The following is an 18,687-nucleotide window of genomic DNA, read 5'->3' as shown; positions in this document are numbered from 1 at the left end:
GAATGCTGGGATTTTAAAGGTGTGTACCACCACACCTGACAGGCACTTGCTTTGTGATTCAATATTCTGATGCTGACTAACTTCAACTCCCTTTTCCTTAAATAACTGAAAATATTTATCTATAGTATGTGACTATCTCTTGTATTTGGAAAAAGAGCATCATAACAGTTAATACTTTATAAGAACTCTTAAGCACTGCAGATCCTCTGAGAGCAGGGACCACAATTCTAATTAGCACGCAGCCCACAAAGAACCCATTAGTAGGAAAGACGCATACTTTTTTTTAATCATACAGCCACCTGCTTGGACTCTAATCCACGAGTCTCCCAAAATGACCTGCACTCTCTGCATAATGATACATCATGCTATACATTAAGAGAATTCTACAACAACAATTGGAATTAAGCAAATCTCATGGTGCAGAAAACATAACCTTTCACTGAGAGGAAATTTTCTGGGGTTAGAGATTATATTGATCAGTGTTAAGCAGTAGCCTATACACAGATACACAGACACACAGACACAGACACACACAGGCACACAGACACACACACACACACACACACACACACACACACACACACAGCGGGGAGGGGATGGGAGAAAGGTGTACTCTATTAAAATAATTAATAAAAACAAGGAAACTGGCCAGGTTGGGGGCCAGAAAGAGCCATGCAAAGTTTATGCAGAAGAAAAGAACTTATTTCATATAAGGAACAACAGCTCTCTATAAACATAACAACTATACAGAAAAGGAATGGTTGCAAATGCACTAGAGAAAAACAACATACCCTTCTTCTAACTGCACTGCCTTGAGATGAGCGAGTGCCCATCTCAAGTCCAATGCCCCCGTGCTGGAGAGATGGCTCAGAGGTTAAGAGTCACTGTCTGCTCTTCCAGAGATCCCGAGTTCAATTCCCAGCACCCACACGGTGGCTCACAACCATCTATAAAGAGAACTAGTGCCTTCTTCTGGCCTGCAGGCACACATGCAGGCAGAATGATGTATACATAATGAATAAATAAATCTTTAAAAAAAAAGGTCCAATGCCCCGTGTCCTCTCCCAGGTAACTACTGACACATCAGGAGATGGGTGGTGCACTCAGTCATATCGGAACAGTGCAGAGGAAGGAGGAAGAGCTGAGGGCTTTCTGGTTAAGAATCAACACACCTTTCAAAAGCAGCAGCACATGCTTACAAATTATAAGATCCTGTGAGCAGAGGGCAGTGTCTGGCACACACATCAGAGAACAGTATCAAGACATGAAGGTAAAACAGTTTTGGAGACACCTTCCCATGTGTATCACACACAAACACACACAGTGCAACCATTCTAAAAGTTGTATTTTTCACTAAAACAGCCACTGAAGTTAACTGAGCACACTCAGAAGCCTGCTTCCTTGACAGGAGGAAGTACAGATGCCTGTCACTTACCAGCTCTAACGCCCTCGTGAAAGTCATGAGCTTCCTGAAAGAGAGTCAAGAGGGAATGAGGAATTCTGGGCCTTTGTTCCTATGTTCTTTTTTCTGCCCGCCTTGTTTCACTCCCATGACAACCACTTTGACTACAGCACTCAGACTGGACCCTCCAGAAAGCTCACTTCAGACCATCTTGCAACCTCATTGGCTCCAGCAAGCCCACTGAGACTTATCCCTGCTCCTCCACAGCTGTGCCCTGTCCTTGCTCCTCAGCTGTGCCCTGTCACTCCCGCATTCCCTTTATCTAGCCCAGCCCTCAGACCTTTATAGTTTTCCAGCAAACTCCCTATACTAGCTGAGTTCTTGGCTCCCTGTTGAGAGAGAGACCACAGACGTGTGATTAATTTCATTTAAACTTCGAGCTTTATAATCCTAAGTCTCAAGCACAAAACATCACCCATAGTCCCTGATGTCTTCCCTATTGTCAAGGTAATGATTTAAACGATTTCTGATTCCTCAACTTCTATCCTTCTCACTCACTCTCTGCTTCTATTTCATTCAGGTAAGGACCTAACTTCCTTATTAGCAAAAGAGAACCCCTCTGACATGATGCTGCTTTTCTGCACCAAGACGCTGGCAGCTGATGCTGACTCTAGCCTCTTCTCTCCTTTTAAAGTCTAGAGGGAAGGAGAAAGACCTCCCTCTAGGTCCAGTCATGGCTGCATTCCAATACACACCTCCTCTCCCTTCTCGGGGCTTTTCTTGAAAAGGTGTTCCATGGTCCTCTCCTGCTATCATTGCTGGTGGCTGCAATTCAAATGCCTGGCACTACTGCAGTGACTGTGTTGCCTTGCCATGCAGTTTCCTTTATGATGTGCCCACATCAGTTCATCATGGGGCTATTTTAACAGTGTCCTAAGGGCACAGTGGCACACTACGTGTTCAGTGAACGCTGTTGTTAGTATACTTTAATCTTGTTCCTCTTTGGATGATTCTGTCCTTCATGACCATGTTCTAATATCTCTCATTTCACAAATGAGCCTCACAGTCCTTGATTCTGTTTCTTTTTTAAGAAGAAAGGCTTTGTTATAAGGCTTTAATTTGAAGTCTCTTATGTCAAATACTAGAACAGCAATTCCCATTGTTCCCTCATACTGTTTGCTTGGAATGGATACCTTGGGCCATTCTTTCTTGTCTCTATGTCTGTGTTTGGTATGTATGTTTCTTGGAAGCAGCACAATGTTGGGTCCTGTTTTAGATACCGTCTGCTAACCTATCTCTTTGACTAGGGAGCTGAGATCACTGATACTCAGCTATTGCTGACATGTGTGCACTCATTTCTGGCCATATTGCTGATTTTGATGTTTGTTTTCTTTGTCCCTCTTTGTGCAATCACTGACCTAACATTTCTTTTCCCCCATCACCTTAGCTTTGCCTCTCTTTCTCTTCAGTATGAAGCAGTCCTTCTAGTTTTCTCTGAAGGGCTGGCTTGATGGTCATAAACTACTTTCACCTGCTTCGGTTGGGGGACTTTTTCTTCTGTCCTCAATTATGAAAGATTGATCTGCTGGGTCAAATAGTCTGGGCTGACATCTATCATTAGTTTGAGCCTGTCTGACTTTTAAAATTTACACTGCAAATTGAGCTGTTATTCTGATGACTCACCTTTCTCTGTGACTCGGCCTTTCACTCTTGTTGTTCTTGCTACACTTTCTGTTTTGCTCCTATAGTGTTTTGACTGGTATATGCTGTGGGAAATTTATTTTTTGGTTGTATTTGTGTTCTGAATGCCTTTTTCACCTAGATGACACCTTCCTAGATTTGGAAATTTTTCTTCTGTGATTTTATTGAATACATTCTCTACGCCTTTGATCTCCTGCCCTTTTTTTTTTTTTGATGCCTATAATTCATAAATTTGGCCCACAGATCCTGCATATTCTCCATGATTTTTTTTTAAAAAGACAGATAATTTTCTTTGACTATGTGACCCAATTCCTCTACCATTTCTTCAGGCAGACCTTAATAACCTGTCTTCCATTCTCTTATTCTGAGTTTTAGATGTTCTACAATTTCCATTTTCCTAACTAGAAAATACTGATATTCTGTATAAACTCTTACCATACAGGCTTGGGATAGTCTGTACTCCATGGTTAGCACCTCTTGCAAGGTCTTTGATGAGCCCTCCATGAGCTGCCTCAGTGTGAGCTTCAGGGATGTCGGAGACATTTTACTAATTACCTTCAAGGGAAAAATTCCTTGTTACTCAATTGCTCCTTTCTGTATAATAATTTAAGTTTCTATGTAAGCCATATTAAAACTTGTACCTTAGCACTTCTTTCATGTGTCAAAGACTTATAGAAAATTATGCCTCAGTTTAGCCCTGCCAAAGCAGGAAATAAAAGTGTTCTAACCCACCACAAAAGTAACAGATCATCCCATAAATGGAATCGACTTATAGTAATCAAATAAGCCTACATTTTCATTTTTCCTAGCATAAACAAGTAGAGACTACATCTAAGCAAAACCCACATTATCTCAGGGACAGCCTTCAAAAATGTCGAGGCAGGAAAAACCTCTATAAGACCTGGACATGGAACATAGCTCCTATGACTAACTCTCCTTTAATATTACTTTAAAAATGAGTGCCATACTGACCCTTCAACTACGCTGTCATGCGACTTGTTTTAAATTTAAAGATCCTATCACTGTGTTCCACGTCCCACTACGACTGTGGCTACTGGCTTATCAGCTATCACATACCTGCAATCTCCGTTGTAACTGCACAGACAGTTTCAGATTGATTGTTGACTGAGTGGCTCAAAGGTTTATGCTGAATCCAAAGAATCCTCATTTCAAACTCTGTATTTTCTTTTTAAAATTTATTTGTTTTTTCAGTTTTGCATATGTATATTACTTGATTATAATCTACCGTCTATCTTCTTATCCCCCTCCCCAACTGAACACTCTTCTTTTTAACAAGCACTAAGTCCCCTTGATATATTCAGTCTTCTGAACAAATTATGCTCAACAATTTTAAAAGAAGATGAGAAAATCAACTGTCAAGATTTCACCATATATAAGAAATTAGAGACAGATATAAATACCACCAAAAGGCAATGCTTTAGTCACTGTTCTGCTACCGTGATAACACACCATAACCAAGGCAACTTCTAAAAGAAAGCAGTTAATTTGGGACTCTTGGGTTATAGAGGGTTAGAGTCCATGACCATCGTGGTGGGAACAGGGCAGGCAGACACTGTGCTGGGGCAGAGCTGAGAGCTTATACTTGCTCCACAAGCATGAGGCCGAGAGAGTTAACTGGGAATGCTGCAGACTCTTGAAACTTCAAAGACTACCACCCCAGTGACAAACCTCCTCCCAGAGGGGCATACCTCCTAATCTTTTTCAAACAGTTCCACCAACTGGGGACCAAGCATTCCCATATATGAGCCTATGGGGGCCAGTCTCATTCAAACCAACATAGGTAACAACTAAAAAGCTTTTAGAAGAAAAAACAGGTAGATATTTTTGCATTGTGGGAGTAAGCAGACATTTCTTGGAACACAGGAAAAAAAAAAAAGTAGTTACTATAGGCTTTGAGTTATAACTCACTGGTAGAACCCTTGCCTAGTACACACAAAGTCTTAGATTTAACCCCAAACACGGTGGTGGACAGAACTATAGTAAACCATACTAACAGAGAAAAGAGTAAACTCAATATGATCATCTCAGCAGCTGCAGAAAATGATAAAATCTAACACTTAGAACAATAATTATAAAAAAGCCTTGTAGGCAACAAGGAGAGATTGATAAAGAACATCCACAAGATACCTACAGCAATGGCAACTTCAGGAGTCTTAAAAGCTTGCCCCAGGATAGGAAGATGACATGAGTAATTCTCACCATTTCCTTCAAATATTGCTGGTGTATAAGCCAGTGTAAAAAGATGAGTGGGGGGCTAGGAAATAATGATGGCGGTAGAAGCCAATGTAAAAAGACAGGTGTGGGGGTAGGAAAATGGAAAGGAGGGTGAGGAATAAGATAGAGAATTGAAGATAAAATTAAGCACACCAAAAATTCAAAGTAATCTGCAAAATGTAAATACTTCCATAATGAGTTTAGACTAATTCTAGGTACAAGGTAAAAAGTACAATGTACAAGTTCTAGGTACAAGGTACAAATTTGGGGTTCAATTTTACTTCTATATCTCAACAAACAAATTAACTTTTAAATGATAAAATTTCAAAGGCATCAAAATCATCACTCTATAGTGATAAATCCGATGAAAAAAATATAAAAGTAATGCTCTTAGAGGCTTGTTAAGACACCACCATGGGCTACTGACAACCCGAGACAGACTTGCCTGTCCCAGGGTGTCCATACCCAGCTGGGACAGAAAGTATCATGTATTACCTTTATCTGTTCTATGGCAAAAGGTGAACCATCCTGTCGTAAGTTTTCAATAATCTGTTCCATAGTATTGGCTGAAAAACAACTAAAGGAAGAAACATGATTCAGTATTGCACAAGTGATTTCCTATTTCCAAGTCACCAGTGATCCTGGGCCCTGGCTTTTCCGAAGCCCCATTTCAATAAGAAGGCTTTTCAATGTGCTTTGCAAGGGAAAAAATGCACCCCACTTCCTGGGTAAGGGCATTTCTCATTGAGCATTGCTGGTGCAAAATAAAACCTAATCTTGGCTTACATTTCCTTTCATGCACTGCTGATACTTACATTTAAACACATGTCTAAACTACAAAAACCTGATCCTTCAAAACAGACACAACAGTCATTTCCCTCCTATTCCCTCCTGTTTTTCCTTAGGCCAGCTGGCTAAGTTCTCAGAGCACAGGACAAAGCCTTTTGCTGACTAGCTTAATAATACCTTCTCCTGAGCTGAAGTTGTGAAGACAAAAAGAAAAGTCAATCCAATTATTATCCTCTCACCTTTCTTCCCAACTTTGAGACGAGGTACTTTACATTAAAATGAGTAAGCATGGGAGAGGATTGCAATGACTCTTGCAAGAGTTGAAACCTTTCTTTCAAAGGTAAATGAAAATGAAAGCATCTCAAACTGCAGAGCATTATCAAATATCATCCCAACAGGAGCAAATTTGACTTTACATAGCCTTCCCAGGCCTTCCCAGAGGAGCAGCACCACCAGGACCTCTTGTTAAGTACCTGTTTATTTTGTCCATGTTTTCATCAAATATGATAGATTTGTCTCGATCCATCTTGGACTGTTTAAAAAGAAGTAATTTGAAGTGACTCAAATCTTTCAAAAATCCTTTAAAAGTTCATCGTATTTAATGATACACTTTGTGCCAGATTATCACTTTCAGTCAAATATAACACTATCTTAAATAACTGCCACCATATGTTCAAAAATCAGACAATCTGCAGAACTCCAGACAAGCTCTTAAAAGTGCCAAAGGCAAAATTTTATTTACTTTTGTATCATCTAAATGTTTCTATGAATCTAAAGATAAGGGTCTAGGACCTAAGCCCTGAGAACACCCTGTCAAATCTCTACCCTGTGCTAGAGATCCCCACTGGATGACTGGCATCAGGGCGAGAACACTAACCCAGGCAGCCATCCACAGGGCTCCAATATTCAGTATTCAGCCTCCATGGCGGTTCTACCTCTTAACCTGAGCTCTCTCCTGTTTCTATTTCTAGTTAATATCTCTTTTATCTTTACTCATGCCTCACATGACAAAATTCGGGTACCTGCCTATAAAGAAACGCCTATAATGTGGCCACACGAGTGGCAACACTCAGGGAGGCAAAACCAGGTGGATCTCTGTGAGTTCGAGGACAGTCTGGTCTACAGAGAGAGTCCAAGACAGCCAAGGTTACACAGAGAAGCCCTGTCTCCAAAAGCAAACAAACAAAATGCCAGTTTACCAAAGTAACTCTTACAGAACAGAACACATACTTTGTTGGCAGGTCAGACTGGATCACAGCAATGGACAACTGGGCCTGAGTTTTGGATGCAGTACTGACAATATCTTATAAAAGGAGCCTTTCAACACTGAACTCCAATCAAGCTTTAAAGCCTGTATACTCCCACATATGTCTCTCCCTTCCCATGCCTAAGAATCTAGCACTCTGGATGGTCCTGATTATCTTTCGTAAATTATATGACACGCCACCACGGCTGTCAACTGAATGGTGTCTTCTGTGATCGGGCAAGTACCTACATGTGTCAGGAGAGCTCCCTGAGGGCCAGTGCGTGGGAGAATAGCAGATATTGTTTCTGCAAGCCTGCAACTAAAAGGGGCTACAGGTCTTCCAACTCAGCATGCTGCCTCCTGTATAGCACCCCAACCATCCCTGGTTGTTGGCTAGACTTTGCACTTATTAAAACTTGTAATAAATTTCTGTTTTTTTCCTTTTGCTCCGCACCTCTGTCCTGACTCAGGGTCTCTCCAACGGATTCTATCACCCCTTCCTTTTCTCAGTTCTTCCTCTCTCCTACTCTTGTCCTTATTTTTTCCAGTGCTGAAGAAACAGCCTTGCACATACTGAGCCAACACTCCACTACTGTGCTGCCCATCCCCAGTGTGCAGGTCTTCAGAGGTTCACGGTTCCTGAAAGGTCTCTCTGCAGGACTCAGATTGCTCCAGCTGGCTTCCCACACAAAAGGGAAAATGTTAAGAAGACCCATGTATTCAACTGTGATTTTTAAGAATTCTTGGCTTTGTCTATTTGTGTATGTGTGTGTGTGTGTGTGTGTGTGTGTGTGTGTGTGCACGCGTGCGCACCTGCACCTCTCTCCCCCTTTGAGGTTGAGGTTGGGGTTACAAGTGAACCGTATCTAGGATCAATTTCAGTTCCTGACATGCTTATGCAGCATATACTTTATGGACTGAATTACTGCCTCCCCATCCCCTACTTTTGGCCTTTATAAGAAAATGTAGGCCAATGGAGGGATTGGGACACTAACCCAGCCACAAAACTTTTGACTCACAATTTGTCCTGCCTACAAGATGTGCAGGGGTAAAGATGGAACAGAAACTTAGAAAATGGCCAAATAGTGCCTGGCCCAATGACTGGCCCAGCCTGAAACCCATGACTTGGAGAGAGCCCACCCCTGACACTGTTAATGATATTCAGCTCTACTTGCAGACAGGAGCCTAGCATAACTGTCATCAGAGAGGCTTCACCCAGCAACTGATGAAAACAGATGCAGAGACCCACAGCCAAGCATTAGGCACAGATTGGGGAATCCTGTGGAAGGATGGAGGAAGGACTGAAGGAGCCAGAGAGGTCAAGGATGGAAAGAAAACCAACTAACCTGGGCCCATAAGTGCTCACAAGAACTGAAGCAGCAAACAGAGAGCATGCATGAGGCAGACAGAGGCCTTCTGCACTATGTCTGCACCACTCACCTTGGCATGGTAGCTTTCTAAGACACCTGCAACATCCTCTGCTGAAGGTGCCCGCAAGGCTAACAACTCCTCCTCCAACAAGGGCAACTAAAAGGCAAGAACAACAAACATGGAACTCTACAAAAGCACAGAAAGCTTAGAACCCTCTTAGGATCCTTATCTTAGAATCCATGCTCTCCCCACTTAACCCCTGGAAGAAACTTGGACTGCAGCTATGTGCACATATGGCCATACAGCAAATGCTACTTCTGAAGGATAGGCAGGATGGGAGACAAAGGAGCCCTTGTGGTATGGGACAAGCTTAGCATTCTTCCTGCAAAACTGAAGCACTGCAGGCGCCAAGCCTTTGAAAGATCCTATGTACACATTTCATTATAAATTAACTAGGCAGCACTGCCAGATGACTTGGTGGGGGCTGTGATAGTTTGAATAGGAAGGGCCCAATAGACTCATAGATTTGAACACTCAGTACCCAGAGAGTGGCAGTATTAGCAGGTGTGGCCTTGTTGGAGAAAGTGTATTACTGAGGATGGGCTTTGAGGTTTCAAAAGCTCAAGCCAGGCCCAGTGTCTCTTTTTTCCTATTTTCTGCCAATCCAGATGTAGAGCTCTAGGTTCCTTCTCCAGCACCATGTCTGCCTGCATGCCACCATGCTTCCTGCCAGACAATAATGGACCAAACCCCTGAAGCTGCAAGCCAGCCCCAGTTAAATGTTTTCCTTTTTAAGAGTTGCTGTGTTCATGATGTCTCTTCACAGCAATTGAAACCCCAAGACAGGGCACAGTACCATCACACAGCCCACAGACATCTCCGTCTAAACTACACACACGGGAGAGGACAATGGAATGGCAAGACAGTTGCCTCCTCTATAGATGATCACAGACGTACACAACATGGAGAGAGTTGAAACTCTAATTGCATGAAAGGCTCACAGTGGTGGCTGGGGTAGAGTGTGTATCAGTGTGAAGAATAGGCCCAAGGTTTACAGAGAATTTGTATCTAAATATAAACTATATAAAGAGAACTGAACCAAAAATCACATTCTTACGCTCTCTAACTACACCAATGGCTGGTAGGCCACAAAGGGTGTATCAGACTAGAGAATGGGAACATGCAACTGAGCATGGTCTGGTATCCGTGCCCTGTACACGAGAACACTAGAAAGTGGGCATGTGGACTCACGGGGCCACCCTGTACATTGTAAGACATTTTGATAAGAAGTTTGGCCACTCTGAACATACACAAAACACACACACACACGCACATACACTCACACAGCTGTGTTGAAAATGTTAATTTTTGGAATATTGGTACATATCTGGAATCCTATCACTTGGATTCCTAGCACTGAGATTAAGAGAAGCAGAAGTTCAAGATCAGGCTAGATTAAATAGTAAAACTCTTCAAAATAAACTAACAGTTAAAAATTGAAGGCTTATTACTTGTCAATTATTAATGTAACCATATAACATACATTTCCAAATATTATAACATTCCTCACTTTATTCTAGAACATTCTTCCCTCAGGATTAAAATGTCATTGTTTTAATAGATAAATTTTGGTTTTCCATAGATTTTTTTTTTTTTTAAGTTGGGCACTATTTTGTTGTTGTTAAACCAACACTGTTTAGAATTATCCACTGAAGGTACCAGCTCAGGCACCATTATCTCCATTTTGCCAGTGGAAACTGAGAGACAGAAAGCTTAGGTACCTTGCCAGGCAGGCTGCAGAGAACTAATATTCTCAGCCCTGGAAAGGTGAATGCAAGAGGATCTTGAGTTTCAGCTCAGCTTGGGCAGTGTGGAGGAAAGGGACAGCCAAGGAAGTGGGGTAGGGCTTAAGTGCTTTCTCCAAGGCCACAGAGCTTAAGCAATAAATTTAGCATTTGTACCCATATTTAACAAAAACCTGTGATCTTAGCCACTCTCAGCAAGCACCCAATTACCTTTTCCGAATCTACAAAGTGCGTGGCAATTCCTGCTCTGTGAACATCTCTTCCTTTTAGTCTGAATCCTGTCAGGGCGAGGAAGTAACCCAGTTTTCCTTGAAGTCTTGGCAAGAAATAACCTCCACCCACATCAGGAAATAGCCCTGTAATTAAGTATGGCAAAAAGAATAATTTAGACAAAGTAGAGAGAGTCTCTTGAATTTGCACTAAAATGTTAAATTATGTGATACACAATGAACCCAAATCACAAAAAAATGTTATGAATTGTTAACTTATTTTGGACATTTTCAAAATCTTTGCACCTTACTGCTCTAGAAATCAGCAAAGTGTGTGACTGTAAAGTCTTGTAATGGTAGGAGTATGCAGTACTGGGGTTGCGGGACAGGTGGCTCAGATCTGAGTGTGATCTCTAGAACTTATGTTTACAGATCCAGGTATGGCAGCATCTGATTGAAACCACAGAGCTGAATAAGCAAGCACCAGGGAGGAACCAGGGCCAGCTAGACTAGCCAGAAACCTCATCTCAAAAACAGAAGGTCGACAATATGTGATGCAAGTGACAAAATATTTGCTTCCCAAATGGTATGCACAGAACTGTTAATTTTCCTACTGTTAATTTCAGAGAGAGCCTATGAAATAACCCAGAGCGGCCTTGAACTTATGATCTCTTTCCTTAGCCTTCAGCCTCCACAGGACTGGGATTACAGGTAGGGGTTACCACCTGGGGAAGTGTGACATTAAACACAAATCCTGATCAGTATTACTTCACATTTCCGAAAATTTTTCAGTGGCTGCATTTTCTCTTAGATTAAAATATCCACCTTAACCTAGTCTTAAATGTCCAAATGCTTTTTAGTTATGTCTCTTATAATCACCCTCTAAACCCCAGCCGCTCTTGGGTGTTTTCATTTGCCCAGCACTCATCTACTTACCAGAGCCTCAGTGGCATCCTGAACACAGGAAGACCTTCCTATCCTACAACATTCCCTTACCCGGCAAGGCATGGCCCTGGCCTCTGACACTCAGTGAGCGCTGCTTCTCATCTCACGTCTTTACTTGACTGGATCTCTGCATGCTGCAGAGACTTGCCATCAGGATGCTCACCTACGGTTACTGTCCTTGGCTGCTGTGGCTTACACAGCACCCATGTGCTGACTACTTATCAATTGTGTCCCAATGTCTGTATGTTGAAGCATTAGCCTACAATGGAACTGCATTATTTAGAGAGGGAGCTCTGGATATGTCAGGTTGAAAGGAGGATGCCCCAATCCAGCAGAACTATCCTTTTAGGGAGAAACATACACACAGAGGCCATGTGAAGACGTGGCAAGACGGTGGCCACCTAAAGCTGAGGGGAGAGGCTCAGGAGAAACCAAGCTTACTGACTTTGATCTTGGGTGTCAGAAATGTGAGAATCAATATGTTGTTTAAAGCCAATCAGCCTATGGTTTTGTCAAAGAGGCTCAAGTCGAAAAACAGTCTCAAACCCAGTTGTGCTTCTCCTTTCAAATGCCCAATTCCAGATCTGCTTTTATATGGCCACATGGCTAGTAAGCATCTCTACATGCCAAAGCCGCAGCTCTGGACTTGTATGCCTTCACCTACAACATTCCTTTCCCTGACCAGCATAAACCAAAGCACAAACTGAACTTAGTTATACCTCAGGTCTCCCCACTGGGGCTCACCTCAGAACTCATACATACAGTGTGAGGAAAAGGATCTCTGAGCCTAGAGAAGGACATGAGAACTAAGTGGAAAGCCAGAGAGGCCTAAGAACACCAGATCCACTGACTAAATGAAGAGCAAGAATCTGGGCACCAGTAGACACACAGAAAGACCGTGAATCTGCAGTCAGAAATAAACAGTAGCTTAAAGCACTGTTCCCGTCCTACATGAAAACAAAACCAGCCAAACCCAAAACATCTAATAAGAGCAAAGGATTTCCAAGCAGCTTACATGCATCCTAGAAAAAAGTGCAAGAACATTGTAAGAATTGAAAATTCAAAAACCAGGAATGATGGAGCAGACGTTTAATGCCAGTCATCAAGAAGTACAGGCAGGCAGACCTCTGTAAATTCAAGGCCAGACAAGATCAGTCAAGGAGGTCTACACAGTGTCAACAACAAGAAGTGGGGAGGGAGACAGAACAAGCTAGGGAGAGAGGAAAAAGAAAACAAAACAGCAAAAAACTTTCAAAAGTTTCCAGTACCCAAAAAAAGAAAAGTTGCATTTAAGATCTAATAAAAAATATTACTAGCTCTCTTAGAGTTCCTCTTGCTGTGATGAAACACCATGACCAAAAGCAAGTTGAGAAGAAAAGGGTTTATTTGGCATGTACTTCCTTACCCATGGTCTGAAGAAAGTAAGGACAGGAACTCAAATGGCAGAAACCTAGAGGCAGGAGCTGATGCAGAGGCCACAGATGGGTGCTGCTTGCTGGCTTGCTCTCCATGGCTTGCTTACTCAGCCTGTACATTTTATAGACCCCAGCGCCACCAGTCCAGGGAAGGGTACCAACCACAACGGGCTGGGCCCTCCCACAGCAATCACTAATTAAGAAAGCGCCCTACAGGCTTTCCCAAAGTCACAGCTAAAGAAAGCATTTTCGTAATCGAGCCTCCCTCCTCTCAGATGACTTTAGCTTATATCATGTTGACAGAAGACTATCCAACACACTAGCCATCTGGTGGTGTACACCTTTAGACCAGCACTTGGGGGCAGAGATAGGTGGATCTCTGAGTTCAAGGCCAGTCTAGTCCACACAGACCCTATCTCAAACAGAGAAAACAAAACAGCAACAACAAGAAAAACCTAGACATCTAATAGGGTAGGAAAATACAATACTAAATACTAATACTAATACTACTAATACTAATACTAATACTAATACTAAATACTAAATACTAAATACTAAATACTAATAGGGTAAAAAAATATGAAATCAATTTAACTGATTAAATGTAAGAATTCCCTCATATGTTCAAAAAGTATAGAGATGGAGAAGTTACATTTTTAGCAACTGAAATCGTATTCCATATATGAAAACTGAGATGAAAGTATATACTGAAAAATATTTAGAATTGCTAAAAGCAGATTAGACTTTGCATAGAGAAAAAATTAAAATGTAGAAATAGAAACTAAATAAAAATAATTTAGAATGAACAAGCAGCAGGGCTTGGTGCATAGGTCTATAATTATAGCTACTGAGGAAGTAGACACGGAGGGATCACAGCTTCAAAGGCTGGCCAGGCTACAGAATGGGCTCTAGTCTCAATCACTTACAATACCCTGTCCCAATGCTGATATAAGGAAATAAAGGACAGAGCCTAGTACTCTGTGTTAGAGCAACTGCCTACTGCCTAACACTGTAAAGCCTTGAGTTTAATCCCTCGTAACACACACACACACACACACACACACACACACACACACACACACACACACAAAGAGTGCACCTAACATTAAGTGTAAAAAATGTATCTGAAAAGGGAATAAGAGAAAAATATTTGAAAATTTTTAAAAATCCAAATTTAAGAGAATGAATCCAAGGAGCCAAGTACACATATACACATGAAAGATAAAGAGAACTGCACTAAGAAATAGTGTGATCAAATAGCCTAAAGCAGTTGGCCAACAGAAAATGTTAAGAAAACCCAGGGAAACACAGATTCATATTAACATGGGAACAAAAGAATAGGGTCTTTAATGCATGTTCTCCTAGGGAGCGATGCACACTGGAAAGCAGCGCCACAACATCTTTAAAGTGCAGGTGCCCCTGGACTCACACACCAAGTCAGCTCCATCGTGTAACGGTGAGCATCTTTACTCCGAAAAGTGCACCTAACGAGCTTACCCCCCCTGAGCACTACCGCTTAGCTACACAGCACACTACACCACAAAGCATCAACTGTGCATCCTTCTGATCACGTGGCCAACCAAGAGCTGCAGCCCAGGAACACACGGAGTGTCTCACCACATAGTGCTAGCCAGGGAAGAGATCAGAATTCAAAATTTGGAGTGCAGTCTCTACCAAATGTACCAAATAAAAGGTGATGTTTTAAAAAAAGCCAATTAACCTGCTTTTACCTGAGAAGACTAGGAAAAAAGAGCAGCAAATGAAAAATAAATAGATGAAAATAAGTAATAAATATCACACAAAAATCAATGAACTGAAAACCAAATTCTAGTATTTAAGATCAATATGGTTGACAAACTCCAAATTAGAATGATCTGGGGAAAAATGGCATCTACATGTATTTGAATATCATGAGCAGCTTCACACTAATGTATTGCACAAACTCCTTTAAAGATTCAACCTTCCAATGCTTGTGCAAGAAGGTAACTTGACTGGCCAAGTATGTTCAGAGGCTTTGAATCTATAATTACAAACTTTCTCAAAGAGAAAATTACTAGCCTAGATGGTCTTACTGATATATTCTACAAAAACATTTACAGCATAGAGAAAATGATAATAATTCTACACAAGTTCTTTCAGAAAAAGAAAACAAACGATCAACATAACCAATATTCACACAGAGAGGTCATTATAAATCAGACTGTGGACTGGAGAGATGGCTCAGTGGCTAAGAGCACCTCCAGAGGTACTGAGTTCAATTTACCGCAACCATATAGTGGCTTACAACCAACTACACTGGGATCTCAAGCCCATTTCTGGCATGAAGGTGTATATGCAGATAGAGCACTCATATACATAAAACAAGTAAATAAATCTTCACAAAATGAAAATAAATAAAGCAAACCAGACTGCAACCCCAATAATCAGAGCTGCACAAATTACAAATAAAGTTTCAGCAAATCCAACCAAACAACATATTAAAAGAATTACAAACACCAAAGGAAGATGTATCATAGGGTAAATTTGTACTTAAAAATCAATCAAAGTAATTTGCCAGTAACAAACTTAAAAAAAAAAAAAGGGAATGATTATCTCAATAGATGCAGAAAAAAAAAAAAAGCTGACAAAATCCAAGGTCCATTCTTCAGCAGTATGGGAAGAATGCCCCTTACACTGACAAAAGAGTAGAGTATTCTCATATTAGTAACTTAACAACATGTCTGAGAGCTCTGGAACAAGAAGAAATACTACCCCCAAAAGAGTAGATGGGAAGAAATAAACTCAGGGATGAATTGAATGAAATAGAAACAACAATAACAAAACCAATACAAAGAATCAATGAAACAGAGTTGGTTATTTGGGAAAAATCAACAAGAATGACAAACCCATACTAGAATATAAAAGACAAAAAGAGAAGATCCAACAAAATAAAACAGAGATAAAAAGAGAAACAAAACAACAGACACCAAGGAAATTCACAGACTCATAAGGATAATTTAAAAATCTGCATTCTACCCAACTGGATAATCTAAAAGAAACGGATGAATTTCTTGATACAAATGACCTACCAAGATTAAATCCAGATAAAATAAGCAATTTTAAAAGACCCATAACCTCTACTGAAATAAATGCAATAGTTAAAAACCTTATAACAATAACAACAGCAACAACAAAACCCATGAAAGTAGATGGATTCAGTGCAGAACTATGCTACTTCCTCAAAGAAGAATTAATGGCAATATTCTTCAAATTATTCCACAAAATAGAAAATGAAGGTACACTTTCTTTTTAAGAAGCCACTAATCCCCCAATACACAAATTACACAAAGATCTAACCAAAAAAGAAGTTTATAGACCAATTTCCCTTATGAATTTAGATGCAAAAAAGTCTACCATGATTAATTTCATCCCAGAGATGCAGGGATGGTTGAGAGACTACAGATACAGGGGTCATTCCTATTTAGAAAGGTAACTTACTGTAAGCCCATAGCCAGCATCAACTTAAATGGAGAGCATTTCCATTAAAATAAGATAGACAAGGTTGTCCACTCTCTCCATACCTATTCAATGAAGAACTTGAAGTCTTAGAGCAACAAAATTACTGGACAAGATCAAGGGGATACAATTTGGAAAGGAGGGAATCAAAGTATCTTTATTTGCAGATGATATGACTGTATACATAAATGATGCTAAAAAACTCCACCAGGAAAACTCTACAGCTGATTAAATACTTTCAGCAAAGTAAAGCAGGATATAAAATTGTTGCAGATTTTTAGCAGAACCTTTGTATCTGGTAGAAATCTGGAATGATGGCACCTAAGTTTTAAAGTAGCCTTTTGACAGTGATTGTTACCTGAGATTTTATGGTGCTATTCCTTTGATGATTTCTCAGAGCCTTTGTACATCTTAGTTTGGAGACCTAAGGTCTTTCAAGATAGCCTCTAGGTCAGATAAGAAGTTTTGGAATATGGAAATCAACTTCCTAAAGGTGTCTTTTGAGTAACAATAAAAACAGCTTCTAGGAAGCTGTTGGGATTGAGTCTCTAGAGGCTAATCATCTGCAGCTGAGAAGCCTGAACTTATCCAGTCATGGCTCTCTTTTCTTCGGTTAGTCCATGTAACCCACCATCACAAACACTTGACGCCCAGTGTCATGATGCTCAAAGAAAGGAAGCATCTGGACACTTCAGAGACTGGAGGAATGTGCTCAGGATTTGGCAGGGTCAAAAACTCTACCAGGAAAACATCTGTAGCTGATTGAACATTCAACAAAGTAGCAGGATATAAAGTTAAAACACACAAATGGAAAAAATAGTACCTTTCACAACAGCCTCAAAACAAATATATCTTGAATAACTAACCAAACAAGTGAAGGACTTGTACAATAAAAACTTTAGGATGAGGAAGAAAGAAACTGAAGAAGTAAGAAGATGGAAAGATCGCCTAATGCTTCATGGATTGGTAGGATTAACATGGTAAAAATAGCTATCCTACCAAAAGCAATCTACAGATTCAATATAATCTCCATCAAAATTCCACCAATTCTTTGTAGAAATAGAAAAAAAAAACCTATCTTAACTTCATATGGAAGCACACACACACACACAAATACACACACAACAACAACAACAACAAAAAACAAGCTAGCTGAAACAATCCTGAATAATAAAAGAACTTCTGAAGGTATCACAACCCCAAATTTCAAGTTTTATCACAGAGCTATAATAATAAAAACAACACGGTACTGACATAAAAACAGACATGCTGATCAATAGAATTGAACTGAATGACCAAACATAAGTCCACATACCTACAGACATGTGCTTTTTAACAAAGAAGTAAAAATACACACTGGAGAGAAGATAGCATCTTCAACAAATGGTGCTGATCTAAACAACAACAACAAAAAAATCTAAACAGCAGCAAAGCAAATAACCCAATTTAGAAAGTAAGGTGCAGAAGTAAGCACAGAGTTCTCAAAAGGTGAAACCCAAATGGCTGAGAAACAGTTCAACCCAGCCATTAGGAAAATGCAAATTAAAATTACTTTGAGATTTCATCTTAGACCTGTCAGAATGACCAAAATCAATAAAACAAATGACAATTCATACTGGAAAAGATTTGGGAAAGGGGAACACTTACTCATTGCTGGTGGAAATGCAAACTTGTATAGCCACTATGGAAATCAATGTGGCCATTCCTCAGAAAAATAGGAATCTGTCTACTTCAAGATTCAGGTGTACCACTGTTGGGCATAATACTCAAAAGACACTTTTTCCTAACATAAGGACACTTGCTCAGCCATGCTCATTTCTGCTCTATTTATAACTGTTAGAAACCAGAAACACCTAGATGTCCATTGGCAGATGAATAGATGATAAAAATGTGGTACATTTACACAATGGAACTAGAATATAATCATCCTGAGTGAGGTATCCCAGAGTCAAAAGGACAAAAACTGAATTTTCTCTTATATGTGGATGTTAGCTTACAAGCTTCTAATATCTGGACTATAATTTGAATGCCCTCAGAGGTTGGGTACCTAGTATAGAATGAGGGAGGAGAGGAG

General features: G+C 40.5%; 1 protein-coding gene across 2 annotated transcripts in view; it reads right to left on the bottom strand.

Moving 5' to 3' along the window:
• Hibch (3-hydroxyisobutyryl-CoA hydrolase) overlaps positions 1-18,687 on the bottom strand; it is a 68,127-nt gene that overhangs the window by 2,527 nt on the left and 46,913 nt on the right. For both annotated transcript variants that reach the window (XM_055616501.1, XM_055616502.1), the window contains 6 exons: positions 10,760-10,905; positions 8,814-8,900; positions 6,601-6,659; positions 5,834-5,915; positions 3,539-3,658; positions 1,436-1,469 (listed from right to left, as the gene is read on the bottom strand). In XM_055616501.1, coding sequence (XP_055472476.1) covers positions 1,436-1,469; positions 3,539-3,658; positions 5,834-5,915; positions 6,601-6,659; positions 8,814-8,900; positions 10,760-10,905 — 528 coding nt within the window. The remainder of the gene's footprint in view (positions 1-1,435; positions 1,470-3,538; positions 3,659-5,833; positions 5,916-6,600; positions 6,660-8,813; positions 8,901-10,759; positions 10,906-18,687) is intronic.

This window comes from Psammomys obesus, unplaced genomic scaffold (genome assembly GCF_907164565.1).
Source record: "Psammomys obesus unplaced genomic scaffold, mPsaObe1.curated_primary_1811, whole genome shotgun sequence".
In the NCBI taxonomy this organism is placed as follows: domain Eukaryota; kingdom Metazoa; phylum Chordata; class Mammalia; order Rodentia; family Muridae; genus Psammomys; species Psammomys obesus.
The sequence above is the reverse complement of the archived record's forward strand: the minus strand, read 5'-3'. Positions and strand labels throughout refer to the sequence as shown.